This window comes from Plectropomus leopardus, chromosome 19 (assembly GCF_008729295.1).
Source record: "Plectropomus leopardus isolate mb chromosome 19, YSFRI_Pleo_2.0, whole genome shotgun sequence".
Taxonomy (NCBI): Eukaryota; Metazoa; Chordata; class Actinopteri; order Perciformes; family Serranidae; genus Plectropomus; species Plectropomus leopardus.
This window is the reverse complement of record NC_056481.1, coordinates 27,002,469-27,015,693: the sequence shown is the minus strand read 5'-3', so window position 1 is coordinate 27,015,693 and position 13,225 is coordinate 27,002,469. Positions and strand designations below refer to the sequence as shown.

General features: G+C 41.2%; 1 protein-coding gene across 1 annotated transcript in view; it reads left to right on the top strand.

The window, feature by feature from the left end:
- The window catches only part of ryr2a (ryanodine receptor 2a (cardiac)), a 237,273-nt gene that overhangs the window by 64,260 nt on the left and 159,788 nt on the right, over nucleotides 1-13,225 (top strand). Inside the window, exon 3 of the mRNA XM_042507822.1 lies at nucleotides 1,906-2,010. Coding sequence (XP_042363756.1) covers nucleotides 1,906-2,010 — 105 coding nt within the window. The remainder of the gene's footprint in view (nucleotides 1-1,905; nucleotides 2,011-13,225) is intronic.

Sequence of the window (13,225 nt, the reverse complement as noted above, 5' to 3'; positions counted from 1 at the left end):
GCAGAAACTTTCCGCTTCCTGGCGATCTCCCTCCAGCCAGCTGACACTGTGTTTAGGTTTTTATAGAGGAAAAATTAGGTTTCCTATAAATAACTCTTCATTTCAACTTCATGAAACAGGAAGTCCTCTTCCACTGTGGAGCTTTCAGAGCCAGCGACAGGAATAAATAAAAACACAGCGTCCAACAAAAGTTCATCTCGCACACCTGCAGCCAGGACAGCTCTTCTTTCAGCTTCAAATCCAAAATGTTGCATTAGTGCAGTTTTAGTCTTTTTAATAGACTAACTCTGATGAATCTGATGTCTCCTCTTCTTCCCAAAAAGTAACCAAACACAATGTGCACTGTTCTCCTACCTCTGCTGAAATGTGATCTCCTACATATAACCGGCACAGGCCACCTTGGCTCGGCAGCAAATTAAAAGACAACCTGTGTTACACTAGTTGCTCCATTTGTAAGTTTCCAAACATGATATCATATTAATCAGGCTTTGATTATTACTAATGTAGTTTGAGTTGGATTTAGTGCTGTGCTACTGCCAGAGTGTGACTCAGAGAGAAATGCTGATTCAGCTGGTTTGCATAAATCAGACTGGTTTAAGCTCGTGCACTGGACTGGTCCAGCAAAACCCGAATTGACCCAACTCTAACAGGAGCATTTCAGGCAAGGGCATATGGGGCATACTGTATGAGAAGAGAAGTGTGAGTGTCCTACCTTGGAAATTTTAAACATTAAACACTTAATTTCCTCCATCCCGGTGAATTTTTATGCACCAATTTATGGTGGAAAAAGTCTTTATGTAAAGGACAATTCAATTCAGTGTCAGATTTCAATTCAAAATATCTAAATATAATTGAATATGATGCAGTAAGGCTCTCAAGCATTCTGTGTATATATACAGTAATATCTCTTCTCCTGTAGATCAGCTTTTCTCAATTAATGTTATCCCTGCTGAGTCAGCACATAATACTTTTTTGGACAATTGATCTGTATTTACTTTGCATTATCTGTTTTCTTATTGTGTCCTTAAACCTTTCTTAAAGTGTTCTTGTTTGTTAGTCAGTATTTCTTGATGCAAGCTGTTTATTTAGATTTTTTTTAAACAAATTATGTTTAAAAAGAAACAGGGAATAACTTGGCCATTTGAAAAAGTGGTGGCAGCATATCGCTAGCATCCCCAGTGTAAATGACACCTGTAAGTCTGGGGTTATAACAGGGCTTTTCCCTTGGTTGCTGCTGTAGTAGTTTCTGATATATATAAAAAAGATTTTCTTATGTCTGACGATTATGGATCAGTGAAACTTGTATTGCAGATCATGGGTTAAATCTGACTCCTAATATGGGGCCAGGTCGCCCCCTAACCATTATCTAATTCACAATAAAAAAGTGATTCACACTGGGAATTGTTTTATACTTTTAGTATACATAAGGTGCCAGAGTGCATAAAACAGCATCAAAAGAGTCATCCTAAAATCCCAGAAATGTCCTAAAATCCGAGAAAAATGTATGGGGCTGCTGCAACTGGCCCCTAATTGAAACAAATTGATTATTACTGGTACAGATGATCACCTTATCAGAATCCTGTGCATTATCACATGACGACAGTCTCATGGTTTCATTATCTGAGTTGTGATATTTAGAAAAGGCTGTTGTCATGTTGTCAAACATTTTTTGCGGTGACTGAGTAATATAGTGTGGAAAAGTGTAGTTAGAAATGGTTATATTTAGAAAACTGTCAAGTTTCTAACCAAATAAACATAAACGCTTTAACAAAGCATGATTAACCTGACACCACTCATAATGGTCAGCAATCCTGAGTGCTGCTACAAAAGAATTTACTGCCCTGTATAAAACTGTAAAAGAAAAGTCAGCATCAGTAAATCATCCAAGTGTTCCTGTTGTTTCAGAATGTGCCTCCAGATCTGTCCATCTGCACTTTTGTGTTGGAGCAGTCGCTTTCGGTACGAGCCCTTCAGGAGATGCTGGCCAACACAGAGGACAAAGCTGAGGGGGTGAGTGTGGAAAGACACACATATTACAACACACACACACACACACACACACACACACACACACACACACACACACACACACCCACACGCGCACACACACACCAGGGAAGGGGAGATGAATGACTGTACAGTAGGTTGTTCTCAGCTTAAGGCTTTCTTCAGGTGAGACTGGCATCTTGAGACACCAGCCTGGTGAAGCACACAGATGAGGAGGAGGTGGTTAAAACAGGAAGAGTGAGTCTGCTCACTGATCTGCTTATTCTTAGTAAAAGTCATCCACAGTCACTATGTCAGGTGGTTCCCCGCTTGCAATAATGCACACTTCTAAGCAGTGAGACTGAGGCTGCTGATCAGTTTTCATCAACAAACTTCATAGTGTAATTTCATTACACATGATCAACACTAAGGTTTAAAACATGTCCTCAGCAGTTTTATGAACCTGCTGGTCTGAGCTTTGTGCAGCTGCTGTTCTGCAATTACAGCTACTGGCGCAAATGTGGTCTATTTGATTGTAAAGTTATCTATCCCTCTGAACAAAACAAGGACAACATCATACTCTATCAGTAGGTTTATACATTTGATACAAGTGATTATAGTTGAACAGTTTACATTAGAGCTTCAGCTGGAAAGATCTTTGCAGCAGTCATATGAGTTTGGCTTGTAGCACTGGTTGCAGTACTCCATACTCTAGCCGTAACCCCAGCTGGACTCCCTGGGGGACAAGGTCGCAGGCCTTCTTGAAGCCCACAAAACACATGTAGGTAGATTGAGTCCCATGACTCCCCAAGAACCCTGCAAGGGTAAAGAGCTGGTCTATGACCAGGACAATCTACATTGCTCCTCCTGGATCTGAGGTTTGGCAAATGATTGGAGCTTCCTTTCTAGCACCATGACAAAAGCAAGGTGGCACATCTCAGTGGGTTTAAATCTGATAAATTAATTTGAGCACACCCTGGCATGAGCTTTCCAGGGTCGTTAAGCAGTGTGATACCCTGACAATTGGGGCACACTTTGTGGACCCCCTTTTTAAAAACGGGGACAGCCACTGCTGTCTGCCACTCTGCAGGCACTTTACCTGACCTTCGCTTGACATTTCAGAGGCATGTCTGCCAAGACTGCTCAACAGTGTTAAGTGCCTTCAGCATCTCAGGGGGAGTCTCATCCACACTTGGCACCTGATCGCTGAGGAGCTTCATAACTACCATAGAGACCTCTGCAGAGAAATGGGTGAAGCTTCCCCCCAAGCCCTCAAAATCTGTCTCCTTCACAGACTATGTGTTCGTCAGGTTCAGAAGTTCTTCAAAGGGCTCTTTCAAATGCTCAACACTATTCTAGGGTCAGCAGTCCTCCTCCCCTGCTGAGCACATTCCAAGCCCTGCTTGACAACTCGTACAGCCTCCTACTTTCATTTCCACAGTTTCACTTGGGATTCATGATTCAACTGTGTGAAAGCCTGCATCGGCCGACCAAAATTTGTCAGACATGTCAGAAATTCATGCCACCTTCTGCCAGTTCAGGAGCAGGAGATTGGTCCTTGCTCCCCCCTGTACATTGCACAGCAAATGACGCCAAACAAAGCTGAAATTCCACCTGACTCTAAAATGAGTAATGTGGCACTGAAATCGGGTCAAAAAGGGCTAAAATCATACAGTGTATGCTTGGCTTTAGTCACTCACAATCCCATAGAGATGATCCTCTTGTCTTTTGGGGAGAACTCCCACACAGAGGCGCTTTGTGGAGGAATTATGAGTGTCTTCACACCCACCCACCAACCAAACTCAAGAAAATTCTTGAAGAGAGTCTTGCTTCTCTTCAGGAGTTTGTCTTCAGATCCTGAGCGATGCATAGAGGTGAGCCCAACCATAACTCCAACCAGTGATTGGTATTGCTCCATCTCCTGCACTAACTCTGGGTCTTTTCATGCGAGACCATGGTGTAGAACCAGTCTGTGATGCCAGGGGTCAGCATGCTTAGGTTCCTTCATTTGCCACTTGGCTGACAGTGCTCGCAACTCTGATGTCTATCCCTGCAGGTGGACTCTTAAGCGCCCGACCACCAGATGCTCTCTAGCAGGCTTCCCTCCTAGGATTGGCTCCAGGAGGGGGTCCTGGTTTCCCTGCTCTTGGGAAGGTGCTGCAGCTCCTTGTAGGCCAATTCATAAGGGCGCTGATACACTGTGTTTTCTGTTTGATTTTTATGTGATATGAAACTCATTGTACAATCTGATTTGGGAAGTGAGCTATTTAGCTGAGGGATGAGTGTGAGTGGTGAGTTCTCTACTTTCCACAAGCTTTCTTAGCTTTTTTAGTCTCATAGACAACTTAGTTACATGCCACAAAAAATATCTACCAAAGCAAAAGAGCCATCACAAAGGTACTCTTTATGGCATCACTTTGAACTGATTGCAGACACTTCTTGTAGACATAGGGTGATGTATAAAATTTGATTAAAAGATTTTAGATTATGCATGATTATGCAGATTGCATGCTTTTTTGTCAAAAAAAAAAATTTACAAAATGAGAAAAGGTTTGGCCTAGTCAGGGAGCTAAGCAATGTTAATTTAAAACTAAGCTTAATAATTTATAGTTTTATGGTTTCACTTTTTTTTATAAATATAAAAATCATAAAGGTGAAATTCAGCCACAGGGTTGTTGATTTCACGTTTACATATATGAACTTACCCCCCCCCCCCCCCTTCCCAAAACCTTTATGTAAATAGTTACATTGTGTGCAGTTTAGAAAAAAAACCTCACAGAGCCACACTGCAGGTGTAGTGTTGTTGTGGTGGAGGACAACCTAATAGAGACTCAAGTCACATTTCACCATGACTTGCAGTTTTTTTAATGAAGTGAGGTAATGGTTATCCTTTCTGTCCGCAGACATCAGGACACACACACACACACACACACACACACACACACACACACACACACACACAATTCAGGTAAACTATGTGTGTGTTTGTTGTTCATTATTGAGTCAAACATGTTCCAAAAAGGTCTTGCATACATCATACATCATGCACATCAACCATTTAGGGTGCGCTCCAAAACCTGACTGGCACATTGCTGTTCTGAGCTGGTTAAAAGAGGTTTCCATTCAAATTTTCATTTACACAAAATGACACAAGCAAACAAGGTACACATTAAACTATATGGAGCAATAAACACATTTCTTACATAAATTCTTGTGGCTGAAAATAAACCCCAGCATCACGACTGCTTACTGCTGACAGATGATACGTCATACCTGCGCAGGCCTTAGACCTCATTTACACTTGCAGTTTAAAGTGTCCAGTAGGTTTGGGGGTATGGCTTGGGCCGTTGCAGACCACCAGCTCTTTACAGTCCTCTAACTTCTCCCTCCAACACTAGGTGTTGCAGTATATTTCAGCTCAGCTGCCCTTTTCTACCAGAAGAGACTAAGGACTGAGTTCTGGTGGTGCGTACTGTGCACTAGAATGAGTCTTTTAAAAAGAGGAGTGCCTGTATTTATGACAGTATTGAAAAACATACCCTTTGGATTTGGATTTCTAAGTACCCTGGTTTACTGTAATACTGTGATACCACACAAGCCTAGTACATAGGTTGCATTAAAAATTAAAAGTAAAGACGTTGCAGTTGATAATTGTAGGATTTTCCTTGTCTCCATAGACAGCATAGAGTAGGGGAAACTGTGTTTAATTGAACTTCAAGGTTAAGTAGAGAAATACTACTTTGATGTGAGATGAAACATAGATACTTCTTTCAGTACATCTGTCTACATCCAGGACAGCAATACATACACATGTCAATCCAGGTTGTGTTTAGCTAAGCTTAGCACTGTGGATGGAGTGAGCTTTTGGATGACTTACCATGCACCCTGAGAAAAAAGGCTTCACTTTAATAAACACGTGTCGACTACAGACACTGTGACACCCTGTCTGCCAGAAGCAGATAAACTTAAGGAGGAGGTGGCTGTACTCTTAATCGTCTTAAAGACTTTTAGGGATAAAGCAGCAGCAGTCATGAATTTGTTTTAAGAAGTTAATGGATTTAAACACAAAGAAAGAGCATCACATCACTCACACATGCTTCATTTAAACAAGATTTACTGTAGAATCACACCAACAGCACAAGCAGAGCTTATTGAGAAGTGTAAACCAACTGGATATTGGTCAGGAAGAGAGACATGGTTTGATGGGAGTGTATAGAAAGGATTACTCGGCTCTGTTTAACACGTACTTCTCCATTTCCAAGAAAGTCAATCCACTGTCAAGTGTGGTATACCAAGATGCTGATTAAACAGCATCATTATTACGTAGGTGTGCCTTGGCATGGTCATATTGAATGACCACTCAAAAATGTGAAGTTTGAGAATACAACACAATGCCAGAGATGTTGAAAATTTTAAGGGAGCATGCTGGCTACCAGAACTGAATGTTCATATCACTATCATAAGCCTTCTACATTGTTGTTTTTAAAAATGTGGATAATTTAGGTAATTTCTCGGCTTTTAGGACATTTCTAGGATTAAAGAACGTTACGAGGATTTTAGGATGTTTCTAGGATTTTAGGTCATTTCTAGGATTTTAGCATGTGTCTAAAATTTTTGGACATTTCTAGGTTTTGTGGACCTTTCTAGTATTTCCTGATGTTTCTAGGATTGCAGGATATTTCTAGAATTTTAATATGTTTCTTAGATTTCAGGACGATTCTAGGACATTTTGATAAACAAGCTCTACTTTACTACTGATGCTGTTTTATACACTTTGGCTGGCACCTTATGTATACAAAAAGTACAAAAACAATTCCCAGTGTGAATCACTTTATTTTCATCATGAATTAGGAAATGGTAAGCCACCTATGGGGGGCCATATTTGGCCCGCAGGCTAAACGTTGAGTATCACTGGTCTTTGGTGTAAAGACAAGAGACAGGAGGATCAGGTCCTTTTCAAAATACAGCTGCTAGCATCTGTGATGGGAGATCACTGCAACTGACCACTGTTTACCAAGTCACAGCATGTAAATCCCCACGAAAAAAACACAACTTATTTCTTGTATTTGGTTACAAAGTAAACAAACACATTAATCACGAGCCTTAGGAACTTTGAAAAGAGCCAGGCCAGCTGTTTCCTCTTGCTTTTGGTCCTTATGCTGAAGTGGGCTTAACATGTGACTCCAACTGTAGACTGAATGCATAAACATGTCACTGATATTGACCTTCTTATCTCACTCTGAGAAAAATGAGTTTATTTGCCAAGCAAACCAAATGGAGGGGAATGAAAGTACAAGACCTTTTGTTCATTAAGCTGTCCTGACCTCCTCATCCAACAGTCTTGCCTGTTGGATAGATGTGTGTTTTTATGTGTTGTCTGTAAAATGACTACGGCAACTTACTTTTTCCTCCTTTCTCTCATTTCCACACAGCATGTAGTGGTGGAAATATGGGTAGGTGTGCCTCCACTCGATGTCTGTGTTTGTCATGGTTGTCACCGTCCTTCTGTTGGTTATTGTAGTCACTGTCATTAGCATCAACAGTGTGAGCACTAGCAGAGCTGCCATACACATTTGTGTTGTTGTTATCTATTGAGTGTCTACCTGTTAGAGGAAATGGAGAGTTTAGATATGGCCTCAGCAGACACCCTGTACACACACACGCACACGCACACGCACACACACACACACACACACACACACATTTTTTAAGTTGATGTTATTTTGCTTGTTTATTGGAAAAAAACATTCCCACAGCCATAAGATCACTGTTGGCAGCCATAACAAAAAGGCATCATATTGGGGCAGCTGTGGCTCAGAGGTAGAGTGGGTTGTCTTCTAATTGGAAGTTTAGTGGTTCGATCCCTGGCTCCTCCAGGCAACATGTCAAAGCATCCTTGGGCAAGATACTGAACCCCAAATTGCTCCTGATGCTGCGACACTGAAGTGTGCGTGTGTATGAATGGTTACTGAGTAGCAGGTGGCACCTTGTACGGTAGCCACCAGTGTGTGAATGTGTGTGTGAATGGGTAAATGTGACATTTAGTGTGAAAGAACTTTGAGTGGTTAAAAGACTAGAAAAGCGCTATAAAAAGAGTACAGTCCATATGGTGGCGTCTGCATTAGGTAGGTTACATATTAAATTATTGTCCAAAAACAAAATCACATTTGAGTTCTTTCATCACCATGAACATGCACGCTGTCGTTAATTTTGAATCAGTCACACCTACACCGTCCTGCTGCCACAAATACTCACCAGAGTACCAAATATGAAATAAGTATTCTTATGCAATGCGGTTAAGCTCAATAAAACCCCCCCCCAAAAAAATATATTTTAAAAAATGAATGACTGAATAGTATTTTTAACAAAATGATGAACTATTCCTTTTAAATGGCCCTGAGCGTCATCATTCGTCCATGAGGCCAGAACCAGTGACAGTCCACACTGAGAGCCAGACCATCCTATCGACAGACCATTCCTCATCAGGAAAGGTTCCAGTAGAGGATGGCCAAAAACTGAGCTGCTCTCCCTGGGAGGATCTGTTTTGGAGTGGCAGACGGAACCATAGAAACAGATCCTCATCTTTTCTCATCAACAAACGCATCAAGTGCGTGACTCAGCACAGGATAAATAACAGTACAGGAACATCAGAACACAGACTGGAGAGGCTGAAGAGGCCTCAGTACACTTCAAACACACAGGATTGCAGGACGTGTTTCAGACTAGGCAGGAGATGTTGTGACTATATATGGTGTTCACAAAAATTCATTATCCAATCTGCATATACCAATCAATGGGAACAAATACAAAACATTTTTACTAATAAATACTGTAGGACTACCCCCTAAAAGTCAGAGATTTGAATTATCAGTTGAAGACCCCTCAGTCCACAGGGATTGCTTCAAGCAGAGCAATTAATTTTTCTGTGCAGTGAACTTGTGGGGAAAAAATTTTTTTTGAATAGGCTAGCCATAAGAAAGGAGGGAAAATGTGTTCATTGCTCGCTTTTGCAACTGAACAATTAATTATTGTTTCTTTTTCATGTCAGTGAACAATATTCTGGGCTACTGGCAAGCCTAGTTGTTAGCATACCTTGTTAGCAAGCTAACTTGTTAGCAAGCTAAGCTAACTGACTAATATTCTAGTCTTTATGGCAAGCTTGCATGTTAGCATAGTCTTCCTACACTGATCAGCCAAAATATTAAAACCACTGACAGATGAAGTGAATAACATTGATCCTCTTGCTACAATGCAGTGTTCTCCTCAGAAACCTTGGGTCCAAGCATACATGTGGATGTACACTACCCACCCAAACATGGTTTCAGAATCTTCCCAACACTTCCCAATGGCAATGGCCCCCCAGCAGACTAATGCGCCATACCATACCTCAAAAATCTGCTCAAGAATGGACTGAGGAACATGACAAAGAGCTCAAGGTGTTTGATCTGGCCTTTAAATCACCCAGATCCCAATCTGACTGAGAATTCACAGGATATGTGAGTACCCAACCTTGCAATCCACAGGACTCAAAGGATTCTCTGCCAACCACAGGACACCCCCAGAGTGTCCATGCCTTGATAGGTCAGAGCTAAGTCCTATGGTGGATCAGGGGTACCTCTGGGGTACCAGGACATCCCAAATATACTCCATTCAATTCGGATCTGGGGAATTTGGAGGCCAGGTCAACGCCTTGAGCTCTTGGTCCCATTCCTTGGTCCATATCTGAGCAGTTTTTTTGTGGTGTGGCATGGTGCATTGTCCTGCTGGGGAACTACTGTACCATGAGGGGAGTATTTGGTCTACAGTGGTTTTTGGGCAGGTAGAACATGTCAAGTGACATCCACATGAATGCAGGACCCAAGATTTCCCAGTACAACATTGCTTTGTAACAAGATGATCAATGTTATTCGCTTCATCTGTCAGTTGTTTTAATGTTTTGGCTGATTGGTGTATTTATCAAAAACACCCATCTGACTAATTTTGAGCAGCTCCATTGAATGCGGGCACACGGATTGGCTGTTGCGGCTGTCCATTATGGCAGAAAAGCCCCCTTTTGTCCAAATAATTACTCATTAAAACTGAACTTATCATAAAAACAAACACTTGAACAAACATCACGGTGAAGAGAACTACCTTCAGTGACAGACACTGTCTTGGGAAAAATGTATTTGGCATGTACTTTGAGTTTTTAGTTTGACCTATGTCCATTCACTAACATGGAGGGGCGGGCTTGAGGACCTGTACTGCAGTCAGACATCAGGGGGCGTTCGAGATTGAATAACCTCACTTTGGGGGAGCTGTCATGTTGTCCATCATAATATACAATCTATGGTAACAACACACTTATGATGTCAGAGGGCTGTGATTGGTTGATGTTGGTTCAGGATCACAATGTGGGATGTTGATCCAGGAACATGACCTGTTTGGCAAAATTATGTCGTGCTAAGGTAGGAGGTAATAAGCTCAGTCTAAAGCAAGGTTGCTTATAGGGGTGATATCAGGTGTAGTCTACTACTTCTGCCTTGCTGGGGATGTTTGCACAGCAAGAGATTGCCAGAGTTGTCAACCTTTTCTCTCCATGTGTGCATGAAACAGACAGTGTTGAAACCTCGGCGAGGATCAAATGAAGAAGAGAGCAGGCATAATCAATAAACACCTGGCAAAATACTCCAGTTGGTGTCACCAGGACCACATTTTGCCATGATGAGACACACCAGCTATACCAGCCTACTGCGTTGTCACACAGAATAGTGCTTACATTTAGTGCTTTACAAGCTTTCTTGTTGGTAGAATACAAAGTTGTTTCAGTGTACTGCTTGGTATCATCTCATCACATTCCGCCTGCATCCCGTGACTGCTGTTTATGCACATTCATCAATGTGTGTGAAAGTGAGGCAGCTGTGCTCTGTGAGGCCTGTACTGCACTGTGTGTTCACTCATTGCACGGCAGGATGACTGCAGTGCACCATGAGACGTTACCACACCAATAGACACACACATATGTTGGTCGGTCTGCAGCAGAGACTGTGCCATGGAAGTTAAGTCCTGCTCTCTGACTGACATTTCTACTAAGAAGAGACATGTAAGTCAGAGAGCAGGACTTAACTTCCATGGCACAGTCTCTGCTGCAGAGTCCTGCAGGAATCAAAGACTCTGCTGTCACTGTGGAGTTTTGCAGCACTACGGACTCCTGAGAAATGCTACAAAGAGGAGAAGAGACTGTACTGGTTTACTGTATTGCTGGCATTGTCTAGTTCATTGAACAGGGGCTGCATGGTAGTGACAGAAATAACTATTATTACTGTGCTTAACCCTTTAAAACCTGAGCAAATTGGTTTGATTTCTTTCAATAAGATGGGAAAAAAGGTAATGAGCAGCTAAATGAGAAATGACCCAAAGATTAGCAAGAAAATGGTAAAAGGTTATAAGAAAATGATTTTTAAAAAAGGGGGAACAAAAAAAGGAAGAAAGAAATAAAGCAAAGTAACAACACAACTTTAAACAACTGAGAAGTACTTTTAAAAAATATTCTAACATAACTGCAAACCTATTATGTTAATCATAACGATAGCTTTCTGGTCATTTTTCCCTTGCCTTATAAAATAATCTAAATGTATTGTTTTCTTGGAGTTTTCAGAACACTTCTTGCAAAGTTGCTCATTTCCTTTATTTCCATGTTTTCAAAAGAAATTTAACACTTGCCAAGCAATGTTCTACAAATTAAATTTTTAGATAATTATGAAAAAGCTAGGGGAAAATGCGAACTATCATTGAGAACTATCATTTTAATTATCATTATTAAATATCTATTATTGATAATTTAAGCTATTTTTCAGAAATACTTTGAGACTTAACTTTTCTGTGTTTTTTCTTTGCTTGTTTCATCTTTTCTCTCTTGTTTTTTTTAGCTAACTTTTAAGTAATTTTCTTAATTACTTAATTACTCATTGCTTCCTTTTCATGTTTTCGAACGAAACAAAACCAATTTGCCAAGGTGTCAGAGGTTTAAATACTTTTGAAATGCATTTGAATGCAGCCCAAAACATGATGTCGATCTAGGTTTCAAAGGGTCAAAAGAATACTTCACCCGCAAAATGACCATTTGTATATCGATCACTCGCCATGTGTTATTTTGCATTAATGAAAAAGAAGTTCTCTAACATGCATCCATTGTGGACAAAGAACCCTTTTACGATTTCGGGAACTGTGTGAGTGGGAGGACCCAGGAGCAAACACAGACAGGTTTGAATACAATCAAAGGCTTTTATTGATTGTGAATGGTGGAGGAAGGGAATGGAGGTTGGGGGAAGGGACCCAGGGATAGTGAAAGTGAAGGCTGGTGAGGCGGAGGGTGGTTGAGATCCGAGGTGGTGAAGGAGGCGAGTGACTGAGCATGAAGGTGAGGGTCTGGGCGATGAGGCGCTGGAGGTCGGTGGAGGTAAGCACTGGAAACAAGCGCACAAAAAGGCACAATAGGAACAAAAAGTCTTGGTCAAAAAGTTTCACAAAGCACAAGAGAAATCTCATGTGAGATGGGTGATATACCACGGGTGAAGTGGAAAACAATCTGGCGCCGAAGAGGAGTGAAGCCGAAGTATTTATGCTGCAGAGGGGTGATTGCTGATGAGGAGCAGGTGAGGAAGTGTGCTGTGAGCTCCAGCACCCAGAAGCCACATCCAGCCCCTGCAACACAGCAGAACAGAGGGAGACACACCAAGCATGCACACAAACAGTCACAAGTGCTCCAATAAACAACACAAACCACCACAAACCCAAAACATAGAAAGTTCATGATCATATGAAGTAAAAGGTTGTCTGCATTTAAAAACAGCAAAACTATATCAATATATTCCCTTACAAACTCTCACACAACCTCTGAAGTAAAGCTCAAGTCCTGTTAAATCATAATATTTATTGTTTGGGAAGTATTGAGAATATGGTCGGCTACATGAGACTTGGATTATATTGCACAAGTTGTGTGAGAGTTTGTAGACAGAAGTTTTGATGTAGTTCTGCTTTCATTAAAGGTGGTTCTCCTTTACTGCAGTTCATCAAGACTTCTCAGTTTTTGGATTATTTGTTTGGCATGGAGGCATGCTAGAAAATTTAAGTTTTATACACAAATTGTGAGTAACGCAGTAGATTATTTAATTGGTCATTTTGTGGGTGAGGTGTTTCTCTAACATTGAAATCATTCAGCATCATTTGTCATTGACACAATACTTTTACTCTGCATTTT